We start from the raw sequence: 26,691 nt of genomic DNA, 5'->3' as shown, positions 1-26,691 counted from the left end.
ACAACACCAAAGGTTCTTTTCAGAACCATCAACATATTCATAAAGAGTAAACAGTAAACTAATCCATTTTTCAGGTAGATAGGTAGGTATTCACGTAGGAGAAGAAAATAAAACAATATATTTAAAATATATAATTAACAAAAGCTGTCCCCTTTGTATAGTCCTACGTCACTCCAGTTATGTCCCCGACATTACCCACCCGTCTTTTTTGGTGTTGAGTACTTTTGTACTCGCTTGTCGTTGTGCAGACCGGAATATATTTTCCTAAAACGTACTTTTAAACTGAGCCTCAAGGGTGCTAATTCAGAAAACAGGTCACGTTTTTTGTGAAATAAAGTTAACGTTTTTAACTATTTTCACAGCGAACAAATTCTGATACTTTGCACACCAATGGAATCGGAAATTCTCTAAGATTCCATTGATATACTATACAGTACAATCCACTAATCCCTAAACAGTTTAAATTAATGAAAATTCGAAGCATTCTCATTTTCCCATACATCTGTTCTGCCGATTTGTGTGCATTCCCGAACAGAGCTGTCAATAACGAGCAACTGACATTTGTTTCTGCACGTTTTCAACATATTTGGTTTAAATAAGCCATCCGCGATTCGAAGCCACACCACTTCTCGTTTGGTGGTCATCGACGCAACATGGTTGCCGCAGAGCGTCGAGCGGAAGAGGATAGTTCTCTTGTCAGGTGAAGGAGGAGTATGGAAAACAGTTTCTTTCCACAAGAGGCCCTTCTCAGGGCTAGAGGCGAAACCAAAAATAGAATAGAATGAAAACACAGAGGCGAGTGAGCTAGCATAACAGTTCGTTAATTGACATGTTTTTAACGAATAATCCAGATTCGTTATGAATTTAAATCAGGTCTCTGCACCAGGATTTTCAAGACATGATGTTTTATTTTCATCTATAAACATAAGTCGATCTCACGTGAATCCTATCCATACTTTCCGCGATTATCGTAATTTGAATCTGGTGCATCTTATGAATGCTTTTGAGAGGATTAACTGGGCATATCTTTACAGCATTACTGATGCTGATCTGGCTGTGAATTTTCTCAATGAGAATCTACTAAACCTGTTCAATTCTTTTGTTCCAATAAGAGAAACACAAGCTAAAAGGAATCCTTGGTTTACCAATGAAATCGGGCATGTTATTCTGGAATGAAACATTGCGTATCACTTGTGGATCTCAGATAGATCTGTTTATAACGGAAATCAATTCAAGCGCCTTCGAAACAGAGTTACCCACTTAGTTAACACAGCAAAAATTATTTACACATCTGATCAGCTTTCTTCGACACATTCTAGCAAGGACTTGTGGAAGAAACTGAAAAATATTAATGTATGTCAAAATCAACAACATGTTGATCAATTCAATAATAATAACGACGAAATTAATGAATATTTTAGCTCCAATTTTACTATGGACCCGGAAGTATCCCCCATTCCTCCAGAAAATGAACATGGTTTTAAATTTTCAGAAATATCTGATAATGATATTGTTATAGCAATGAATTCAATCAAATCTAATGCAGTGGGTTTTGATGAAATACCGTTGAAATTTATTAAGCTATTATTTCCTTCGGTTTGTCCTGTATTAAGATACATATTTAATGTCATTATTTGTTCTTGTAAATTTCCACTAGCTTGGAAATTTTCTAAAATAATTTCTATTCAGAAAAAGGGAAAAAGTGTTAGTTTGACTAATTTAAGATCGATAAGCATTCTGTGCGCCCTGTCAAAAGTATTTGAACGATTGTTAAAAATACAGATTCAAGACTATATAGAAAATTATAATTTAATGCACCAGCTTCAATCAGGTTTTCGTCGTGGACATAGCACAACTTCTGCTTTTTTGAAAGTGCACGATGATATTCACTCGGTAATTGATAGGAAAGGTCTGGCTATTTTAATATTAATCGATTTTTCTAAAGCCGCTAGAGGCGAATGAACTGAAAAGTTTAAAGCCTCTTTAATTCAACATCCTCATCATCATCTAAAGCCTTCGATAAAGTGTCGCATACCAAACTTCAAAAAAAATTATCTTCTCAGTTTTCTTTTACCCGTTCAGCTGTTTATTTGATTCGCTCATATCTATCAAATAGAACGCAATCAGTTTTTGCAAATGGAAAATATTCTAAACACATTCCAATTATGTCTGGTGTCCCACAGGGTTCAATTTTGGGCCCCTTGTTGTTTTCATGTTTCATTAACGATTTACCGTCCGTTCTGAGGCACTGTGAAATTCTTATGTTCGCCGATGATTGCAACTCTACTTAGCTGTAGAAGGCTTACCAGCGTCTGTTATGTCAGATTTCATAAATTTTGATTTGTGCAGAATCCATCGATAGTCTATTCAAAATTTGTTGTCGGTGAATGCATCCAAAACAAAAGCTATCTATTTTACCAGAAACGTTCAGAACAGCGAGTTACAAACCTTATTCTTGGGTACCGAAAAATTAGATTATGTTGATACGGCGAGTAGTCTAGGGTTTATCATTCAAAATAACCTGGAATGGTATAATCATATTAATAGTCAATGTGGTAAAATATTCGCAGGTTTACGTCTTTTGAGGCTTTCATCTAGCATGCTTCTAATTCCTATAAAATTACGGTTGTTTAAATCATTGCTTCTTCCACATTTTATATATGGAGATGTATTTCTTTTGAATGCATCTGCTCGAGCGATTGACAGATTAAGAACTGCCCTGAACTGTTGTGTCAGATATGTTTTTAATTTAGGAAGATTTTCCAGAGTTTCCCACAAGCATCATGTTCTTCTAGGCTGTCCTTTTCATGAATTGATAAAGTTGCGAACATGTTTAACCTTGTTTAAAATCATTCATTTTCGTTCTCCTACATATTTCAAAAACTTAATGCTTTTCGTAGTAATCGTAGTAGGAACTATGTGATACCACTGTATAATTCGTCGCATTATGCCAATACATTATTCGTCAGGGGCATTTTGGGATCAATTACCTAACGGAATTAAGAGCAATAATAGTGTGGGTGGATTTCATCGGGAATGCGTTAAATGGTTCAACAAAATAATTGAAACTCTAGATTAAGTTTAATTATTATAAAGAAGTGAAGACGGATTAATGCTCAATGCATTAAAACTAAATGTAGTAAATGAAAAGGAATAAAAAGAAACAAATAAATAAAAAAGACGGGTGGGTAATGTCGGGGACATAACCGGAGTGACGTAGGACTATACAAAGGGGACAGCTTTTGTTAAATATATATTTTAAATATATTGTTTTATTTTCTTCTCCTACGTGAATACCTACCTATCTACCCGAAAAATGGATTAGTTTACTGTTTACTCTTTATGAATATGTTGATGGTTCTGAAAAGAACCTTTGGTGTTGTGTTTTTGTTATCACTCTATATTCCCATCTTGTTCGGTTAAACCTTCCTGTTTAGCTATTGCGTTTGCCACTCGCCACAGCTTTCACAGTTGGAAAATTTCTTCCCATCCAGCTTGTGACATGTTGTTCAGTAAATTACATTTAATGCGTCGTGCCGGAGAAACACTTTGCGACTCGCTGAAACTAATTGTTGCCTTGATGAGCGCCGAACCGAAGCTGCTCTGTTCTTGATGCGGGTTTTCTGATTGTCGTGAGCAGCTTTGCAAGCCAACTCGAGCACTCCGACGGCCGAAACTCTATAATCGCTGTTAGGTATACTGGTGCTCCGGCACCAATCCGTTCGGCCTAGTTACCCTTGCGGAGCAATCGGTGAATGCGACCAACAGGGAACTGGAGACCTGCACGGTTCGAGTGAGATTTTGCCTTTCCCTTAACTTGTCCTCCTTTGTTACGTCCACGATGCCGATGCCATACAACCACACGGGTTTACGGTTTGAAAGAAAATAAGATATTTTTTGGGGTCCGCGTGTTTTATACTCTAGCGGTACACACTCACAGGATAGAGACAAATCGGCAGACTCAGCCAGAGGGGCGAGTCCTACGAGACGAACGAATGAGCGTTAAAAGGGAGCGATGGCAAAAAAATACATTCATTACGATTTGTTCGCTCGTTGGATTCACATGCAGGCTAAAAAGGGTCCTTTTCAGGATCACAAAATTATCTTCAATCTAAAGAGTTTATTGTTTTGTTATCACTCGATATCCCCATCTTGTTCGGCTAAACCTTCCTGTTTAGCGATTTGTTGCCACTCGCCACAGCTTTCACAGTTGGAAAATTTCTTCCCATCCAGCTTTGTGACATGTTGTACAGTAAATTACATTCAATGCGACGTGCCGAAGCGCCACTCAGTGTCGCATTGGAGGCGATTTTAACCTGTAATTGAACATTTGCGATGACAGTGGTACAGTGTCGACTTTCAATGTGGGGTCATAATTTGGATCACTATGTTTACAAAAATGTCCAACTAAATAAGTCGCATCACATGTCCGTCCAATTAGCTAAATGTCGAACTAATTGTAAATTACTGTACTTTCAATCTGGAAACAATTTAAGAATTGGTGAAAATTGAATAATCAGGAAAGTCCCCAACTATCAATAAGCTCAGAACAACTGCCAAATTCACATACTCATCAGATCCTGACAAACAAATTATGAGAAAATAAATTTGTGTTTTATTATTATTTTGGATAATGTTTTAGAAAGCATTGAACTGTATTTCCTAAACTCTTTTTTGGAAGGTTTAATGGCCCTGAAAAGCGCCTTGTTTTATGGAATGGTTCCAATTTAGAAAACTTTGTACACGTGGTTTTGAAAAAAACCATTTCGAACGCCCTCGATGCCGCCTTGTTCTGGATTTGCCACCAAAGCAGTTTGTATAAAGAACAAACTTTTTTCTTCTGCTACCTGATGCCGTTTTGCGATTGCGTTTGCCACTCGCCACTCGCTGCAACTGCCTGTTGTCTTGATGTCCACCGAACCGAATGTGTTCTGTTCCGAATGCGGATTTTCTTATCGTCGCGAGCAGCTTTACCAGCTAACTCGATCACTTCGGCGGCCGAAACTATATAACGCCGGCTAGGTGGACTGGTGCACTGATACTAACGCGCTCGGCTACCCTTGCGGGGAACTCCAGATCAACACGGTTCGAGCGGGATTTTGCCTTTCCCTTCACTTTTCCTCCTTTACCATGTCCAGACATGGCTGCTTGTGTTGGTTTGTTGATGTGATGTGATGCGAAACGATGTGGTGTACGGTTCGGATGAGAATAATAGTTACGGAAGGAAGGAAGGTATTGTATTATAGAGACTTTAAACTTTTGCAGTTCATACGTCTCTAGCCTTGAGAAAGGCCCTTTGAAAACTCTACTCTACTCTATTACTCTACTCCAGCGCTACCACCTCCGCCCTCTTGCCTTGAGAAAGGCACTCGATCCCTCGCCGTCCGGCTCGTCCAGCAACGATGTTGTCCAGTCGGTGTCCACACAAAGAATGAATCGTTACGGAAGGAAGGAAGGTATTGTATTATAGAGACTTTAAACTTTTGTAGTTCATTCGTCTCTAGCCTTGAGAAAGGCCCTTTGAAAACTTTACTCTATTCTACTCCAGCGCTACCACCTCCGCCCTCTTGCCTAGAGAAAGGCACTCGATCCCTCGCCGTCCAGCCCGTCCAGCAACGATGTTGTCCAGTCGGTGTCCACACAAAGAATGATCGTTACGGCAGCGGAGCGGGGATTTTTAAGCTGACTGGCTGGCTCGAGAATTACGCATGTGTGAGACTGCGACCAATGTTTCGTTCATTTTTTTCTTTTTCCTTTCCAATCGTGCTTCATTCTGTTTCGCTGCTGCTCTGGTTGCCCGTTTTGGTCGGTACGATTTGAGGAGCACAAAATGGACCAATCAAAAATGGGCACATAGTGCATTTGGACAATGCTTGATATTTCACAATTATTCAATTATTTATCTCAAGAAAAATGAAATGTTATTCGTTATGATAGATGCGTAGAGATATTTCCTATCAATTGATGCAAAAACCTTTGCGATCTATTGAGAAATGCTCGAGTTATAAGCGTTCCAAATCTTGCATTTTTTCCTACTTGTTCAGTACCTAGATTTCCATTTCACCCCTATATCTTCCGGTTAGACGTAGTCCTACGTCAATAAAAAAAATAACACAACGAGCGAATATCATTCATGCCTAATGCTGAATTCACACACACACATACACAGCTCGATACAATGAGAGGAAGCCCTCTGTATCGAGGTGTGCTACGACAAAGAAAAGCAGCATAAGAGAAATTTTTTGTGCTAGTGCGGATATGGAAATGTATCCAGAATTTTGGAATATAGGAATATAGAGTATGCTTCCAAATTCCAGTAGGGTAACCTTATTGTTGCATGTTGTGGGGTTCGATCACTTGTCAAGCGGAATATAGGAGCAAAAGGGTTCATAGATTGTGATCGATATCTGATTGGGAAGGAGAAGTCTAATGCGATTAGATCCAAAAAAAAAAGGTCTGATAGCCTTCGACTCTACTCGACTCTTTCGAGTCTCGAGTCTGAAGTAATAAAAAATTAAATAGCTAAAAAGATATTACAAAAATTTCGATGCATTCTAAAATAATATCCGAAATGATAAACAAGTGGATTGAATAATATAATTCCGCGGTTCTACGTCGAAAACTGCGGTCGTGTCCTAGATACAACCCATTAGAATTTTTTTTCAAACCAATTGTTGCTTAGTTCCTATTAAATCTCAGTAATTTGCTAATTTGTGACTCGAGAGGTTAGTGTCACTGCAATCGCTATAGGGGCTTTGGGTTCGATTCTTGTTTTGCCCGGGGGTTTTAGTCAATGGGAATTCTTCCGACTTGCAGTGGTACACGCGTTCTCACGAACTTGCCATTCTGAAAACAATCAACGCTAATAAAAAGTGATGCCAGTAATATTATGTTGAGGAGGCGAAGTTCCTCTAGGAATGTTTCACTTTCCTTTGAACTTTTGAACGAGTTTCGAAAACGACAAACAAACAATTGAGGAGGGTACACAGGATTAAGAGAAATGATTGAAAATTTAAATTGAAATGATTGAAAATTTAAATTGAAATGATTTTGAAATATCTACGAAAATATGAAATGAAACAACATTTATTTTTTTTTGTATTTCTTGAATTTTATTCTTGGGTATAATCCTTCGAACCAGGCGAATTTTGTGACTCCGGATAATGTATTCTATTTTTCCCAAAATCTGTGTTTACGACGTTTTTTTATCTTATCTTTGAATCAAGGTCTACAAGGCGGCTTTGTGGTCGACTCATTCAAGGCACACCAATGCTGGTTTATGTCCTTTTTCATTCGAGCTGAAGAATTATTTTTCAAATTAAAATATATGTCGGGAACACTTGTCACATTCAACGGGTTGCTAGCTAAAGCAGTGTATTCTTGCGGCATGGAGACAGCGCTTAAATTGCTCATATAGGAAGTCCAGAGAAGCATTAATTGCCGATTTGAGTACCGTTCCCTTTATCAGTCATACTGCAGAGTCTGTCGCTCATGGTGATATTCCCAGGACTAATTTTTCGGTGCTAATTTTCAATCACTGCCCGAAATGTTTGGAAATCTTCTTTGAATTGAATCAGAGTGATTTACTTGCCCTGTATAGTTAAACGACTTCAAATGCCCAAGATATAGTCAAAGTAAGTTTGTTTTATGACTAAAATTAGTACGAAAATCGTTTTTTTTTCTAAATCATTTCGAAAGCATTTTATATTTGAATCAAAATTCGCGAATGAGCGTGTTGCATTTAGACCAGGGCCACACAATTTCGAAACTGAGAGGTACAAATGATTTTTTTACCTCTTCTACTCACTTCAGCCAAAGTCATTTTCGATTGTGAGTATTCACTACTCACACTGAAACATTGATTCTTCAATTTCGTTCTTCGCTGCTATCCTTTTTTCGAATTTGAAAGCAAACGCTTCCACTTAAAAATTGAAACGGTTCGAATGGGATGCTATATATGTTATCATTTCAATGGGCTTTATCTCAGTGTCAGTTTCACATGTAAAAAGATGATCGTTGTTTTAAATTTAAGTTTCATTCGATTTCGTTTAAACAAACTGGATTGCCCCGGACGGTATTCTAAAAAAGTGGAATTAAAAGAAGCATATGAGCAGGACCTTACAATTTCACTTTAATTGACACATCGTCACTCAATAATCAGCCTACCGCCTTTCAATTTCATGCAAACTCATGCAGTCTGAAAATAGTGCTACTCTCTCTTCGCGCTCGATAAAGAGAATATCACTTCACCTTCACACTAGAGGAGGGGAAAACGGTACACTTTAAATATGTCAAAGCAAGTATAGAAATATGTGGGATGTTATGTAGGACTGTTTCGTTCATTCATAAAATGCTCTTTGTTAGCAAATAATTATTCGTCCGAATTTTGTTGAAAATATCCTAGAATGATAAAAAATCAAACTTTGATTTTGAAACTTCGATTCTGTTTGAGCCGCGATTCAACTACAACTACAACTACAAAAACGTTCCAATTTAAGTTTGCTATAAAATCCGATAGATGAGGTTCTGACCTATCTTCCAGATTGTCAAATACAGCTGGGAGTGTTTTTTCAGCTAAGTTATGACCAAAAGAGAGAGTCGATGTAGAGAAATCGATGATGCCATTTACACCCCTTTTATTTTGAGCCCCTCATATAACATAAAAAATATTTCATATCAGCGACCCAAATATTTATTAACTGTTTAACAAGACTGTTTGAAACATTCCCCTTTCAACTGTATTTTCTTGGTGAGGCCGATTTGCATATCATCTTAGTGAAATATTTACTCTCAACTTAAAATTATGAAATTAAGGTTTTGTTTGATCAATAATGTAACAATCCAATTTAAAAATCATTGTATCCTGGAATGTTGCGTTTTATTATGAAAACGACAATACCAACAACTTATTTTTGTTGTTTCATTGGGCTATCGTTTCGACAGAATTCTTTAACGATTGGAAATTCCAAAGAGCACGTCCACAGGCACGCATAAGTGAAATAATCAGCTGGATTGCCAATCATTTGCGGAGATGAAGACTGGTAGGTTTGTTGCTACACCCAAACTAGCGTTGGTAGAAAACATGTCATCTTTGGCAGAAAAGATGCCATTTCCTGTGCATGAGAGTCAAATGCGCAAATAATGAGCTATTTTAAAAGCTTAAAAATGGTTTGTATGTATGCGAGCAGACATCTCTTTCTGTTTTCTTTTCTCTTTTCATTAGGGATTGTACAAAAAAAAAGTCCATAGGACATCAATGGGAATCACACCAAGGCCGGCTGGAATGCAAAGTTACTTTACACGACCACGCTATCCATATAGCTGCCAGCGCTGTTATGAAGGAGTCTGATAATATTACACCTCATCATAAAATGGTGTTATATATATATATATATATATATATATATATATATATATATATATATATATATATATATATATATATATATATATATATATATATATATATATATATATATATATATATATATATATATATATATATATATATATATATATATATATATATATATATATATATATATATATATATATATATATATATATATATATATATATATATATATATATATATATATATATATATATATATATATATATATATATATATATATATATATATATATATATATATATATATATATATATATATATATATATATATATATATATATATATATATATATATATATATATATATATATATATATATATATATATATATATATATATATATATATATATATATATATATATATATATATATATATATATATATATATATATGTATATTAGGCTGGCAATAAAGTCCTGCGGTTTTTTTTGTATTTTCATTTGTTCATAAAATTAGTTACAATCATCTGTTTTAAGTCAAATATGCGCCGTTTTGTTCGATGACTTGTTTCCAACGAGATGCCAACTTCATAATACCCCTGTTATAGAAGCTCGCTACCTTATTGGCGAAAAACTCGGATAGCCAATTTTCACAGGCCTCTTTTGTGGCTAACTTCTGACTACCTAGCTCGTTCGCCATGGACAAAACAGGTGGTAGTCACTTGGTGCAAGGTCCGGACTATACGGCGGATGCAAAATAACCTCCCATCCGAGCTCCCGGAGCTTCTGGCGCGTCACCAAAGAAGTGTGTGGCCTGGCGTTGTCCTGATGGAAGACAATGCGGCCTCTGTTTATCAAAGATGGCCGCTTCTTCATGAGTGCTACCTTCAAGCGGTCCAGTTGTTGGCAGTACAGGTCCGAATTGAGCGTTTGGCCATAGGGAAGCAGCTCATAATAGATTATTCCTTGACAATCCCACCAAACACACAGCAGAATCTTCCTGGGCGTTAATGAGGGCTTGGCCACCGTCTGAGACGCTTCAGCGGTCTTCGACCACGACCGTTTGCGCTTCACGTTGTCGTAAGTCACCCACTTTTCATCGCCAGTCACCATCCGCTTCAGAAACGGGTCGATTTTGTTGCGATTCAGCAGCGATTCACATGCGTCGATACGGTCAAAGATGTTTTTTTGCGTCAACGTGTGTGGCACCCATACATCGAGCTTCTTTGTGAATCCAAGCTTCTTCAGATGGTTAATAACGGTTTGATGACTTATCTCCAGCTCTTGGCCGATGCTACAGCTGCTACTATGCCGGTCATTCTTGGCTAATTCAGCGATTTTGTCGCAATTTTCGACGACAGGCCTTTCGGAGCGTGGCGCATTTTCGACGACCTCTACACCAGAACGAAAACGTTGAAACCATCGTTGTGCGGTGGAAATGGAAACTGTATCGGATCCATAAACTGCATAAATTTTATTGGCAGCTTGAGATGCATTTTTGCCTTTGTCATAGTAGTACTGTAAAATATGTTGGATTTTCTCTTTATTTTGCTCCATATTTGCGACACTATAACTCACGAACGACTTAACCAAACAAAACTGTAGAGGATTGCGTTGAATGCGTTCATGAGCAACATAGATAACATTATGCAGCCGTTCCGACCTCGGACGTTTTTGGGCCTATCAGCTTTTTTGTGCTGTAAAAATTTACGGAACACGTAAACGGTTTAAGCAGCTCGTAGATCTATTTTGCCATTTTCCCGCACTTGAATAACATGACAGTTGCCACACGCTTCTCGTACAGAGCGAACTTTATCGTTGCTAGGAAACCGAACAAGAACTGATGGGACCACGAAACTTTGCGATAATGAAGGGGGACATCGAACAACACGACTTGACGTTCTTTCAGTCATCAAAACACCGTTACGATTTCACTCGAAATACTTTTCATGAGCCATTCTATCTAAATCAGCTTGAATGTGAAAGAATGTGTTTCATAATGACTGCCAGTGATTTTGTTCCTTGAATGTGATTTCACTTCTTTCATAACTGAAACAATTGCTCACAAATATGTATGGATTCAAACAAAAAAGTCATAAAATGAGTATGTTTTATTAGTTCTGGAAATCGCGCATCTGGAACAAATTTGGAGTAGAAATCCAAGACATCATGGTTTTCAAATTTGTCACGCAGCTCTAAATCACACTGCGTTTCAAATAATTCCATCTTCATGTAGGGTAACACGGGGTGATTTGGTCATATGGGGTGATTTGGACCACCCCAAAATTACGGCTCAACTTGGATTCTTTATAATGTCATTAACTTCTATTGTTGAACCGTATGTACCTAAAGTAAAAAACCTTTGGTAAAACTTCATAAGTAGAGGGAAACGGTAGCATAAACACAGCAAGTACTTTGATCGTCAAAAATTGAGTTTTCCGATAGTGGTTTTAAGGTTTTTCCGGCTTATTAAACAAACTTTTCATGTATTGTGCAGTACAGTTCTGTTCGCCTACAGAAGAGGAACAATTTGATGTAGCGAAACTGTAAGTTTGATAACAATAAATGAAATTAATTGCATTTTAATTTTCGCATGTTGTGTGGGGTGACATGGACACGTTTCTGTGGGGTGAATTGGTTTGAGACTTTTTTTTTTGTCTAATTGATTCTAGATGCCTCTGAATTACAAAAAGAGGATGGACAGACAACGTTGGAAGAAGCAAGAGCTTGAAAGAGTAACGCAGGCCATCGAGAACGGATTTTCTTTGATCAAGCATCAAAGTGTTTGAAAATGCTCGACCAACAGTGAAAAGATTCATGCAGAATTCGAGATGGTGTCAATCCAACTTTTCTGGTCTGGAATCTGGTCAAGACACCTGGTATCGATCCCAATACATTGTTACTGATTGTAACATTATCCCAAAATACTTTACATAAACATAAGTATGTTTTTTTTTCGATGAAACACACACTGGGCCAAATCACCCCACAGACGGTCCAAATCACCCCGCATCAAATTTGATATATTTGGTAGATTGAAGCTTTATACAATGATTAAACAGTATTTATTGAGAGAAAACAAGTGTAGCTCAGTAAACAATGTGACATTTTTTATTTAGACTGTATTGGTTTGGAAATATTAGGCGATTTGCTTAGGTGGTCCAAATTACCTCCTTTTCCCCTACATCATCGGGGTAGAGAAATTTGGAGAATTCTTTCATGTGCTTTGAAGTACCAAAATCTGCGAGAAAAATCAGCATTAATCGACTGGAGTGCATCAACATTTTTCCTAGTTGTCGACACTTGAGAAATTCTCAATGTCAGGAAATGGGTAAAATTTCCTATTTGTTGTTCGAACGATTGAAAAAAAGGAAAAAAGAGAAGAAGCTTGGAACTCACGATTGATGATTTGGACGATATCCTTCAAGACATCCCCGAATCCTACATTCATAGAAAAAAGGAATGCCAATTACTCGGTAACTTCGAAATCTTTCACTCATCTTACCACATTGAATAAAATACATAGTCGTCAGCTCATTCTCTCAAACTTTCAAAAAACAAACAATTTTCGCTCCCAACATGGCCAATTTTTCTGTATAGGATGTGACAACAAACTTGTCCATTCTGAACGCATGTTTTGACTCATATTTTCGTTTCAGATTGAAACTTCAAAACATCAGCAGCTCCATTACAAATCAATGATGTTTCTGAAGAATCAGCGCTGAATTCTATTGACGTTATGACCAGATATAATGAAGAACATAGCTGGTCCCTTAATTTCTATTTTTTAATGTGTGAAATGGAGTCGAATATCTTGAAGAAAAAAGGAAATATTTCATCATTTTATCATTTTGAAAGCTTTTTCATTAGAAAGTGACGAGACATGTTCAACGCAAATAAAAACAAGTGAAAATTTCCACTCTGTTTTTTTAATTATATATGATCAAACAAAGTCTTAAATATTCTTTGTTTATGAGAGTCCCAAAAAATAGATTAATATCAACAATTTTTGATGAAGTCCAATTGTCTATGTTTTCCCAACCATGGTCCAGAATATTTTTATTTACCTACTAGCTGACCCGGCAAACTTCGTCCCGCCCAAAATGTATTTTTCGGAATCACATTCACGTTTTCTTACTGAGCGCACGTTCATGGGTCCAATCGCAGAATTGTTCATTGATTGATCTTCTAATCTACCCTTTAAAACTACCTTTTACTATAAAATTCCTAGTACTTCTACCAAAACTCGTCATTATAATATCAGATTATTTTCAGACACAATTCTCGTTCAAGATTCTACGACCACCTGCAAATAACATGTTCTCCGTTACATGGCATAAATGTTTGATACAGAAAATATGATAGAACAAAGACAGCCCTAAATCGGACAATTCCTTTCTCGAGTTTTGCTCTTATCAACACATTCGGCGATCCATTTTTATTTATATATATAAGAAGATCTAGGAGTGCGTTTTATCGCATTGAAATCCATTTCGACTTTCGATAAAAAATCAATTTCGTTTGCGCAAGCATCAAATGGACTAACAACGCTTGTCACTATGTAATTGTAGAACATATGCGAATTGAATTTTCCCATTTTTCCCTTTTCCTTCAGACTTTTCCGAAAAAATTCAATTGTCATGTTTGGTTGGAATGTGTTTGGATGAAATATGTGTATTATTTTTACGGGACCCCCTCCCCATTCCAGAGGAGGGAGGAGTGTCATACCATCATAGAAACATTTTTCGTACCCAAAAACCCTCACATCTGAAATTTGGCTCCATTTGTTTGAATAGTTCTCGAATTATGCAGAAATTTGTGTTTCATTTGTATGATAGCCTCTTCTTAGAGAGAGGGGAGGAGTGTCGAACCACCATAAAATTGTTTATCGACCCCTAAAAACCTCTGTATGTCAAATTTGATTCCATTTGCTTGATTAGTTCTTGAGTTATTCAACCCCCACCCCCCTACTTTGAGAGGAATAGGAGTGTCATAGAAACACCATAGAAACATTTATTGCCCCCTAAAACCTCTACCTGCCAAATTTGGCTCGTTTTGTTTGATTAATTCTCGAGCTACGCAGAAACTTGTGTTTCATTTGTATGACAGCCCCCTCTTAGAGAAGGGGAAGGAGTGTCTAGCCACCATAGAAACATTTATTGCGCCTCAAAACCTCCACCTGCCACCTGTTATTTGGCTTAAGAAATCTCAACTATGTATTGATAAATGACGCTAATTAATGCATACGTTGAGACGGCAAAAGTTCCACAGGGAACGTTAACGCCATTCAAGAAGAAGTTGTATGGCAGACCACCCCGCCCCCCATCCACCTTTTAGGGAGGGGGTAGGGAGTCTAACCATCATAGAAACATTTATTGCACCCTAAAACCTCAATATGCCTAATTTGGTTTCATTTGCTGGATAATTCTCCTGTAATGCAGAAATTTGTGTTTCATGCGTATGGCAGCCACCCCTTGGAGAGGGGGGGTGGAGAGTCTAACCACTCTAGAAACATTTATTGCATCCTAAAACCTCAATATGCCCAATTAGGTTACATTTGTTTGATTAATTCTCGAGAAATGCAGAAATTTGTGTTTCATTTGTATGGCATTTGTTTTAGGGAGAGGCCGGAGGGGGGGGGGGGTGGATGGTCTAACCACCCTAGAAACATTTATTGTACCCTAAAACCTAAAACCTCAAAGAGGGGGGGGGGGAGGCTGCCATACAAAAACCTTCCCCGGCCAATTTTCATGTTGATCGTTTCAGTAGTAGTAGACAGACAGACAGTCTCGTCTCTCGTCTCGTCTTTCGTTTGGAGTCCCATGTTATAGGAGAGAACTTTACTCCCTTATCTCCGATATCTCTGCCATGTACCAAAAATTGGTCCAGTTAAAAACGTTCTTAATCTTTTATACTTTCGTTATATGTTCAAGGTTTTAATTTCCTCTCCACACTCTATCACCTTCCTGTTGCACATAGTTAAATATATCGATTTGGATGATGCTTAGAATTTTTCTCTAGTTCAATAATGATTCTAGAGTAATTTCAATAACTTCTGAGAAAAAGAGCAGACTGGGTGTGTGTGAAAAATTACAGTTTGTGTGTCAATTCAATATGAGGTAAATGATCTTGGTTTGTCCAGTCGGAAGTATGATCATGGTTTGGTTGAATATGATGACAGAAAACTCAAGCAATGAGAATGGCAACATGTACTTAGAATTCGAATTATAATGTCCAGTGAATCAAATTTCCAGACATTCGTTGGAAAGCTACTGTCATTGCGCGTCTTTTTCAGTATATGTCAAAAAGTTGAAGCGTAAACAACATAGTTTTTTGCCACTACGAATATGTCGAATTTCGTACCAACGAGTTTTTGCGGGGAGTGTTACCCAAAAAATATTACTTCAATATGAAGGAAAAAGCTGTGCCATGCATCAACATCGACGGCCGCGCGGAATATTCACGGCCAGAATGTTATGCTGTCTATTTGGTGGGATTTGGTGGGAAACCGAATGAAACCATTACAGGGGACCTCTACCGACGTCAATTTAAGCGTTTGAGCCGTGCACTGAAGGAAAAACGGCCACAATACGAGCAAAGACACGATAAAGTTATTTTGCAGCACAACAATGCTCGACCGCATGTCGCGAAATCGGTCAAAACATACTTGGAAACGCTGAAATGGGAGGTCCTATCCCACCCGCCATATTCTCCAGACATTGCTCCGTCCGATTACTACCTTTTGTGATCAATGCAACTTGGCCTGGTTGACCTGCACTACTCCAATTTTGATGAAGTCAAAAATTGGATTGTCGGCTAACCACGAACAAACCGACCGATTATTTCCGCAAAGGGATCCGTGAATTGCCAGAAAGATGGGAAAAAGTTGTGACTATCTATGGGCAATACTTTGACTATTCAATTTGTAACTGTTTTTGCAAAATAAAGCATTATTTTTTGAAAAAAAACGAAGAAACTTGCCGATACTCCTATTATTTCATTCAAAATTGGTGATTTATAAAACCGGACAAACCATGATCATTTTTCGGACAAATCATGATCATAATTTCTCTTTGAAGAAAATCGTTAAAAAACATAAAAAATGAATAACTTGAACACTTTATGGTAATTTTAACAACTGGAGACTTGAGGCTTCTCAGCAAACCCAAATTCGTCTTGATTATATGTGATTTTGATGACGAAAAATCGATTCGCATTTATTAGTTGCGTGAAAATACCCTAAATCGGGCAAACCAAAATTATTTATCCTACCACAATCTAATCATAGTGTTTCATTGTGTTTCACTAATCCTTTTTTTTACCATTACTTTCCAGACCAAAAGTGCAAGCGCAGCGGAAGTTTGCCCAAGGCCAAGGGGCCGCTTCCACCTCAACGTATCTAAATTTCACTACTAACCCAACAAATCCGCCAAAAGATGGCCAAAGTCGGTCGCAGAGTGCAACCGAAGCCGGTCCTATTCCGGAGCTTTTGCCCAACATGCGCCCGAACACGGAAGATTTTCTTACGTTTCTTTGTTTCCGTGGAACACCCGTACTTCCGCCTAGCTTAGATTTTTTTAACACTGCGGCCCAACAGCAAGCTTCTGGATCCGACAGTAGGCAACCTCCGTCAGCACCAGCAGAAAACAACAACTCATCAGTTGCTGCCCAACAAACTGCTTCGAGCTCGAAAAGAGACGAACAAGTGTCTCAAACAAGTAAAGATCCGGCTTCGCCCCCAGTTGGTTCCAAACAGGATGAGCATGAAAACAAGAAATCCGAGGCGACCCACGATAAACCAACATTTATGCCATTTGCAGTCCGGAAGCGTGCTGAACAGCACCCTGAAAGTCGGCGAGTGCAAACCGTGCAAGCGCTCAGAAAGAAATACCACGAACAAAGAATGGCCAAACTTAGGGTCACGGCGTATAACAAACAAGCGAGGAACGTTAAGAGCAGACCTGTGCCGGAAGTCACTGACGAGACGAATGAGGCGGTGGATGTGGGAAAAGGAGAGCCAGAACGGACGACTGAAGCCGCAAAGAAAGAGAAAGTTGTGTCAGTGAAGAAAAAAATTGTTACGAAAAGAAACACAAGAACAGCTGCAAAATCCGCTAGGAAGGAAGACATAAAGGAATTGATCGACATCAAGGTAGTTTTGAACAAAGAAGACGTCGAAATGAGCAACGTGGAAACAGAGACTGAGAAACATGATACGGCAGAACCATGTACGAAAGTTACGACGGAGAAAACGCCTCCTAAATCTAAAATGAAAGGGGGCAAAAAGAAGACTATCAACGCTGACGATAATAACGAGAAGAGAACTACAAGGTTGTCGGCGCTAAGAAGTACTCCCGCTAAACCAGTATCTCCCGTTTCGATCCCTATGGCTACTCCACCAAAGGTGGAGAATGACGCGAGAACTTCCGTCGAACAAGATTTTTCATCAGACGATGATGAACCACTTCTTAAGAGAGCAGCGACCAAGAAGAAGACAAATAACAAGAACGTCAACACAAGAAAGGGACGAAAATCCGAACCACTTCCAGAAAAATCCTCGAAAGAACTTCCAGAAAAAAGACCCAGAAGATCGGAGTCGGTTAGCAGAAGATCGGACGTGAGTTCAAAGAAATCCGAAATTCCTACTATCAAAGCTACCCGCGGCAGAAGAAAACAAGATGCATCCACTCCTTCTCCTAAGGCTTCGGAAAAAGAAGACAAAGAAGAACCGAAGCTATCACCTCCAACGCCGCCAACGCCAACTATTGAACCAACCAAAACGACTGAGGGGAAAGCCAAAGCTGCTGTCGAAAACAAACAGGAACATTCTCCGCCAACTCGACAGACTGCAGCTAGTCCAGTAAGAAGGAACGCTGGGAGAAAGAAGAAGGCAGATTCAGCCGTTACTCCAGAAACACAAGAAATAGAGGAAAAGAAACTGAAGAAATCGCCAGAACCTCTGATTGAAACCAATTCTAGACCAAGTCGTAAAACAAAAGAAGCAGCCACATTGTACATGGAACTCATTGGTCGGAAATTCAACCATGACGATAAGTCTGATGATGATGCCTCCTCGCTGGATAGTCTAGAGTTACCCAATGTGCGCAAGTTGGAACAGATTGAGAACGAACTCAAAGCTAATGCTGGAAAGAAAGAAACAAAAGCAAAGTCTACGAGAAAAGATCGAAAGAAAAAAGATCCGGTAGAATTGAAAACACCTCAAGAAGATGAAGAATCAAAAGAGGTTATTCTTCCTGAACAGCCTCAGCAGAAAGTCGTCGAGAAGAGCTTTAGTGATTCTGATGAGGAACCGCTGGCCGCTAAATTCCAACGCAAGAAGCATCAAATTCGCCAGAAACTGAAAGATAAGGCAAGGTCGAGAAGGGCTTCCCCAGTCAAGAAGAGCCCAACGAAATCCGCCCAAGCTACAGCGGAAGTTATTGATTCAACGGTGGACAACGACATTCCAGAAAAAATTCTCAACATCGCTAATGATTCTTCTCCGGAGAAACGTCTTCCCTCTCCGCTGCCGGAAGCATCACCCGATGCCAAAGCTTCTCCAAAACTAGGCACTCCACCGAAGACTTCGAGTCCAAAAATGTTTACACCCCAGATGTTAAGTCTTCCGCCCCAACTGGCCGGTTCTGATATATTTCGATCACCTGGAACCGACGATGTGGTGTCTACGCGTGTCAATAAATCCCTCGATAATACATTCCAGTCAGCGACGGCGGACGGGAACTTCACACCTACGAAGCAAACGACACCGCAACAGCAACCGTTCATTCGTGCAATCAAACCGCTGCCGATCAAATCACCTGAGGCTTTTGCGGACAAACCTACAGGTACCTCTCAGCAGGAGATACCTTTCAATCGAAATGTGAAGAACGATTTTTGCATGGATGAGTCCGATTTCCTGAAAGGTTTCGAGCAGAGCTCACCCACTTCACCAGTTGCTCCGAAATCGAACTCTCTGCTTGGAAATCTTCTTCCGAGCAAGGAGGAGTCTGAGAAAATTTTTGGAATTGCGAGCGTAAGTTTGGCGCAAAGCTCTGGCCCATTGGATACCAAATGTACCTTAGGGAAGTGCGGTTCCGTACACAAACCTCCTTTGGGTCCTCCAGTGTTGACAGAATCGCTACTCGGTGGTCACCTGTCCCCTCGGGACCGACGGAAAACAAAAGTTAACATGACCCACGAACAGATCCAGAAATGGATAGACGAAACCTCTTGGTCTCCCGTTCCGGACGATTTGGAAGGCGATTTAAAGGTACTAGAGACACCAAAAACACCTACCCAAACTCCTCCGGCAACGGCGTGGGAAAAGCTTGGTGAAACCAAAGCTGAGCCCATCGTTGAACAAACATCGGCGCCGGTGCAACCCAAAAAAGAAGAAGAAGTGAAGGCGCCAACGCCCCAACCTAGTGGAAATGGTTCGCGGGGACCAACACTCAAAGCCAAACCAGTCACGGTTAAACCCGAAATGGAAGCGCCCAAAGAGTGCTTTCAGGAAGAATCAAAATCTCCGGCGAAAAAACCACTCAAAGAAGATGTGAAGGAGGAGGAAAACGTCAAAGTGGTCGTAAAGGAGCGATCGCCTTCACCTGTGAAGAAAGAAACTAAAAAGGATACCAAGAAAGCAAAGACAGAAGTTCCGAAGGTAAATTCTGCCCCTGCAAGTGCACTTGCTACAAGTGCAGTTGCCGCCCCATCTGCCGATAGAAAACCAATCTACAAGCAGGGTAGAACCCCCGTTTATAAACAAGAGGCCTTAAAACCACAGAAATCAAACAGTGCAGCAGCAGCGACTAATAAATTCGGAGCATTCTCGCCGGAAAACGAAACGAGCGTGTATTCGTTCGATAATGAGGACAGTTTTGTGCAAGCTACCACTACTCCCTACCGCAGACATAGTCGCCGAGAATCTTGTAACTCCTCTGCAAGGGACGAGGTACAAGCCCCCGTCGTTGCAACGAGCAAAAAGGAAGCTACTGCGCAAGAGGATAAAGCCGCAGTAGCAAATTCAGCATTCCAAAAACCCGTCAATTTGAGCACACCGGCTAAATCGGGCCCTCAACAGCAGCCAGCAGTGAGTTTAACGTTGAGTCCAGATGAAAACACCAAATCAACAGCCATCGCCGTTCGTTTGGATGAGCAACAGAGAAAAACGGACGAGGAAGTTAAGAAACCCGGAGAAAAGAGACAAAATGCAGAAGATTCCGAAGATGAAGGTGGTCACACATTTTACATTCCGTTACAGGGTCCTAATGCGAGTGGAAGTGGTAAATCGGACCAATTAATCCAGGGTGTGGCTGTGAAGCTGGGAACTGAAGGACCGGAAGGTCCAAACCAACGGGTGATTATGCACGCCAAGCTTGTGACCAAAGCACAAATGGGATCAAATACAACACCAATTCCGGAATCGATGAATGTTCAAGAGTTGGTGAAGAGCTTGATGGCTGCTGGACCGGGAATGAGCAAAGATGGAATTTCCAAAATGGTCCCCGTGGGAACGGTTCAACCTCGATTTAAATCAAGTGAGCCCGCAACTATTGAAAAGTCTCCTGCTCCACAACCAGCACCAGCACCAGTTGCCACAACAGAAGATTCTCGAGGGGGCCTGTCAAGGATTAATTCAAATTCTTCACTTAATTCATCCCAGAGATCGAAACCCAACAAGGCCAAGGCGAAGGTGGATACTCAAGTTCAACCAGACAATAATACGGCCTTCCCCCGCAGGGACGATCCTCCCCAGATGGTGGAAGCCCCCGTTTTCAAACCGAACGACAAAGAATTCCACGATCCAATTGAATACATTGAAAGGATCGCTCCAGTTGCGGCACGCTTCGGAATTTGTCGAATAATACCGCCGCCGAGTTTCAAACCGGAATGCCGAATAACGGATGATATGCGATTCATGGCGTACAATCAGTATGTACACAAGATGCTTCATCGGTGGGGACCGAGTGCCAAAGAGTATGCCGCTATAAAGAAGTATCTAGCCACTCAGAGTATCAACCTGACAAATCCGCCGTTGATCGGTGGAATGGAGGTGGATCTTCCGAGGTTGTACCACACTGTCCAAGAGATTGGAGGGCTTAAGGAGGTGATAGAAAAGAAGAAGTGGGCTCGGGTAGCGGAGGACATGTGCATTCCAAAGTCAGCGCATGATCGGGTTTCGAAATTAGACGATATCTACTGTAAATATTTGCTGCCGTACGATACTTTGTCACCGGCAGAGAGACAGAAGCTGTTCGACGAGGTGGAAGCGGATTGGGCCAAACGGGAGGCAAAGGCTCGCCGAAACGCTGATAAATGTGTCAGTTCGGAGACACGAAATAGCGAAGATTCCGAGGATGAGGAAGAGGATTCCAATGAAGAAGAGGAGGACGATGAATACTCGATGGAGTGTATTATGAAAGGGAGGAACATGCCTCTGAATCAGTTCTTCCGAATAGCACGAAATACAATGGCACTTTGGTTTAAAAATTCGGAACCCACTGTTGCTGAAATTGAGAGCGAATACTGGAGGCATGTTGCAGTTCGAGATAGCCACGTTTGCGTCCATTCCGGGTCGATAGATTCAAGCGCGTATGGTTTCGGGTTTCCAGCTCCCAAGATCAAAGGATCCTCATGCGCCAAGCATCCTTGGAATCTGAAAGTCCTAACCAACAACAGCGGTTCGATTCTTCGCTCCCTAGGTCCGGTTATGGGGATAACCATTCCAACGTTGCATGTCGGTATGCTGTTCAGCGCTTGCTGTTGGTATCGGGATCCACATGGTTTACCTTGGATAGAGTATCTTCATACTGGCGCTAGCAAGATTTGGTATGGTGTTCCCGACGATCAGAATTCGAATTTCCGGGCCGCTTTAACGTCCCTGGTGCCAACACACTGTCAGAATAAAACGATATGGTTACCGTGCGACACTGCGATGGTACCTCCGCATATGCTGACCGATCGAAATGTGTCCCTGTGTCGAGCCGAGCAGCAGCCCGGACAGTTTGTGGTGGTATTCCCGAGAGCCTACACGTCGAGCCTGTGCACCGGCTATGCGGTCTCCGAGAGCGTCTATTTTGCATCCACTTCGTGGCTGGACACCGCAAAGGAAGACTTTAGGGTGAGTGTTATAAATTGTTTTTTTTTATCTCAAGGACCTGGAAAGTTTAAATAATATGCTTCCTTCATTCACAACGCATCAGCAGCAAAAATGAGGTCAAACATGTTTTTTTGAACCTATTTTCAGTTTGCGGCACATTAATTGCAGAATCTATACGACCATTTCGACTGAATTTTGTTTTAAGCATGTGAAAATGTATTGTCAATCCGGTACTGGGTTATTGTGGGTTTTCGATTTTATACAAGCACTAGCTGACCCGGCAAATTTCGTCCCGCCCAAAATTTATTTTTTTTTATCAATACCTTCAAACATTCACGTTTTCCTTCTAAAGCGCACGTTCATGGGTCCAATCGCAGAACTCGTGTCACGGTGTTTGTTACCGAGCTCCTCCAATACAACTCGACCGATTTTGATGATATTATGCACAAAAAAAATGGTAGGCATGAGAATAGGATGTAAACTATATACGATACTGCTAGGATACCGATTACCATATATTAAATAGCGATTAGGGTAAAAAACGCGATTTCAGTATTTTTGTATGAACAATATCCAAATAATTCAACCGTCGTTCGTTCCTCGAACAGAACGATTTTATTAACGTTGTTAAATGACAGATGGCGTTACGTTCGCTTCATGCGCAACTAACCTCAATCAATCTAAAGCCAGACGATCCTAATTATTAAAATACTGCATATCACACTTGGTCACAATCACAATCACGTTGTTGGCGTGTGATTGTTGGCGTCTGATCGGATTCGGTCCCACCTATTGCTGAATGTATTCGATTGAGTGGAAGAAGTGAGAATTACCCCATACCCACATTTTTAGTTTGGGTATCCACAAAATACGCCCGAATTGCCACGCAATTCGACATTGACAACATTGAGCTCCGTGTTCCATTCCTGTGAAGCAAAAATGGTAATGGATATTGTGATGGAAAAAACTCTTTTAAAACAAAAATTTCGAACTAAAATTAGATCTACATATCAAATTCGTGTTCTATGTAAAAAAATAACACATTCTCTGCAAGTGGAGAAAAATCTTGAACGAAAATTGTGTCGGATGGTTATTTTATATTGTGGATAAAGTTGCATTTAAATTTCCTTGCACCAAATGCGGGGAAATATTTCGAAAAATAGTTAAGTTAGGGTCAGGGCTGTCTTCTATGTATTTAAACAACATCGAGTGATAATTTTCATTCAAATTTCAACAATTCAAAATTGCTTTCGGGTCTGCCAATCTGATAGAAAGTAAATTGCTCCACGAATACGGATAAATCACTTTGACGTTTTCTTGCAACAAGACGAGGTTGTCACATTTGCATAGAACTATTGAATTTGAGTCAAACGGATTTAAGAATGCAAAAATCGATTTCTATCGAATCGTGAAATTTGAAACCAATCGGATTCCGAAATTTGAATGACTGTTCGATACTGTTACCACAAGCATGGTTTATGACCCATTGAATGACAATGACGAAATAATGCGGTTCCAAATAGAAAGGTATATCAGCTCCATTGAAGTTTGCCAATTCATGAACATGACCCATCAGCTATAAATTTAGCCGTCCATCTTGAAAATGACAAAGGCGTATTTTCCACCAACGAGACAGAATTTGAACAAGAATTATTTTGTTTCACAAACTGAAGGTCACTTCAATTAGCTAATATGCGGCATCAATAAATGCATAGACATAGGAAAGAATGTCTCTAAGTATAAAACTAAATTAATCTAGTATTTTTTTCCGATTATCCATTTCCCGAAATATCGAAATTTTCCAATATATGCAAAGTACAAATACGCTACGAAAAATCAATGGCTAGAGGGTTGGGAGGTTATTATTCTGAAGAATAGAATTATCATTTAGGGTTTCTTCATCGATGAGATCGCTCACCTAATCCGGTGGAAGAATATTCATTATATTCATTAAAATCATTAATATTTAATAATATTTGCTGCGTTAATTGATACTAGCAAACATACACATTTGAAAATGCTGAAATAAATAAAAAAAAACCTTCCGTCTTCCAAAGTAAACAATGCTTGATTCAGCAGAAAAAAATGTTCGTTATGGCTAACGTTCGATTTTTCGAACACTCAATTTCTCCGGCTGTTATTTTTCTGTAGGGGGCTCAAAGATATGGTTTTGTCATATCTTAATGTAGCTAATAATAAATTAAACTATCTTTTGGTTCCAAAACTTTATAATTACTTTCCAAAGGCATGGACAAATCAAAGTTACTGTTCGATTTTCCGAACGCGTGGCACAAAATGGGCTAATGAAATAAATTGAACATATAAACGTCCGTTCACATCGTTTCATTCGTTCTTCTTTATAGATCACATTCGATTAATTTCATAGATCGTTAAAACATTCAAACACACTTACTTAATACATTAGTTATGTTTTATTTAACTCCCAACATATTCATTATGAATAGTTTATATGACAGAACCACGTTTGCCGGGTCAGCTAGTTTACTATAAAATTCCTAGTACTTCTATCAAAACTCGTCATTATAATATCAGATTATTTTCAGACACAATTCTCGTTCAAGATTTTTCAATCACTTGCAAATACAGTAATCGTTCGCTAACTGGTTCGCTTTTTAACTGGGCGAACGTTAACTCGTCCTTGGACCAGTTAAAAAGCAGAATTTCGTAAATAATCGATGCCATATTCAAATGGATGATTTGCTTTGAAGGACATTCGAATGTAATTTGAAATGTAATGAAAATTGACATTATTTTCGCATGACAAAAACATTGATTCAATAACAGAAAAATAATTTCCTCAAACTATATTTCATACCTGTTGTCGCACTCAATGCGAAATTTCCATTGGAATCCTTTTGTTTATCCAATTTCATGATCAACGCAATTCAAACAATTCATTGAAGTTCCTCTCGATTTTATTTGACGTTTAGCATGTCGGACCAGTTATTGTCGATAACTGGATAACTGGAAATAACATACAGAAAATGTGATAGAATAAAGACAACCCTAATCCTAACAATTCCTTCCTCGAGTTTTGCTCTTAGCAACAAATTCGGCGATCTATTTTTATTTATATAGATAGAAGAAGATAAAGGAGTGCTATCACATTCAAATCCATTTCCACTTTTGAACAAAGATCGATTTCGTTAGCGCAAACATCAAATGGATTAACAACGCCTGTCACTATGTAATTATAGAACACATGAGTTTCAGAGTTTTCCGAAAATTTTCAATTGTCATGTTTGGTTGAAATATGTGCAAGAACCCTCACATCCCAAATTTGGCTCCATTTGCTTGGTTAGTTCTCGAGTTATGCAGAAGTTTGTATTTCATTTGTATGGTAGCCCCCATGCCCTCAGAGAGGGGGTAAGTGAGTCGAATCACCATAGAAACGTTTATCGATCCCTAGAACCTTTTATATACTAAGATTGATTCCATTTGTTTGATTAGTTCTCGAGTTGTTCAACACACCCCCTCCCCCTCTTTAGAGAGAGGAAAGGAATGTCAAACCACCATAAAAACAGTGTGAGAGTTCTGACTATTAGCTGTGTGACACCTCCATACTTGATCAAATGTAATTCATACTTAATGCTGTCCTTATACCACGTGGACTGAAAAAAGAGAAGCATGGATAATGATTACCCTTGATGTTCTTAGAACAATAAATCAAATACAGGTCGGACTCGATTATCGATTATATGTGGTTCGATTATACACAATTTTGGAGTCGATTATATACAGTTTGGAAAAAAATATTTTTTTATATATTTCAAATATGACTTATTTCAAAAAGAAATGTAACCTTTTGACGTTAAGGTGGAATTTAAGTGGCTATTACATGTACAGGGGGGTAAAAATCGCGATTTTTAAATTTTTTCCTTGTATTTTAAACAGGAATTGTTATATTGACATTGCAGCAAATTAAGAAAGATAGAAGTTGGGTGTCAAAGAACAAATTGTAGAGCGGTTAGAGAGCTTCTATTTGATTGATAGAAACAATCTAGTTTAGTATAACTTTTTTGGATAAAATTGATAACAACACATTAAAAATTATGAACTTTCAAATTTTTCACTTCCAAATGTTATTAAAATCCACAAACTCAGATGTTTCCCTACTATATCCTGTACTAAATTTTCTCATCTCTTAAATAAAAACAACAGAATCGTCTTCCGTAGTGTACTTTTTAATGTAGAGCCAGTTTGAGGAAACAGAGTCC

At 39.1% G+C, this 26,691-nt stretch overlaps 1 protein-coding gene across 1 annotated transcript in view; it reads left to right on the top strand.

The window, feature by feature from the left end:
- The window catches only part of LOC129767463 (protein Jumonji), a 38,193-nt gene that overhangs the window by 9,012 nt on the left and 2,490 nt on the right, over positions 1 to 26,691 (top strand). The window contains exon 2 of the mRNA XM_055768392.1: positions 16,690 to 22,474. Within this exon, the coding sequence (XP_055624367.1) occupies positions 16,690 to 22,474 (5,785 nt within the window). The remainder of the gene's footprint in view (positions 1 to 16,689; positions 22,475 to 26,691) is intronic.

Source organism: Toxorhynchites rutilus, chromosome 2, assembly GCF_029784135.1.
Source record: "Toxorhynchites rutilus septentrionalis strain SRP chromosome 2, ASM2978413v1, whole genome shotgun sequence".
Lineage (NCBI taxonomy): Eukaryota > Metazoa > Arthropoda > Insecta > Diptera > Culicidae > Toxorhynchites > Toxorhynchites rutilus.
Note: the sequence above shows the minus strand (reverse complement) of the source record. Positions and strands in the feature narration are given on the sequence as shown.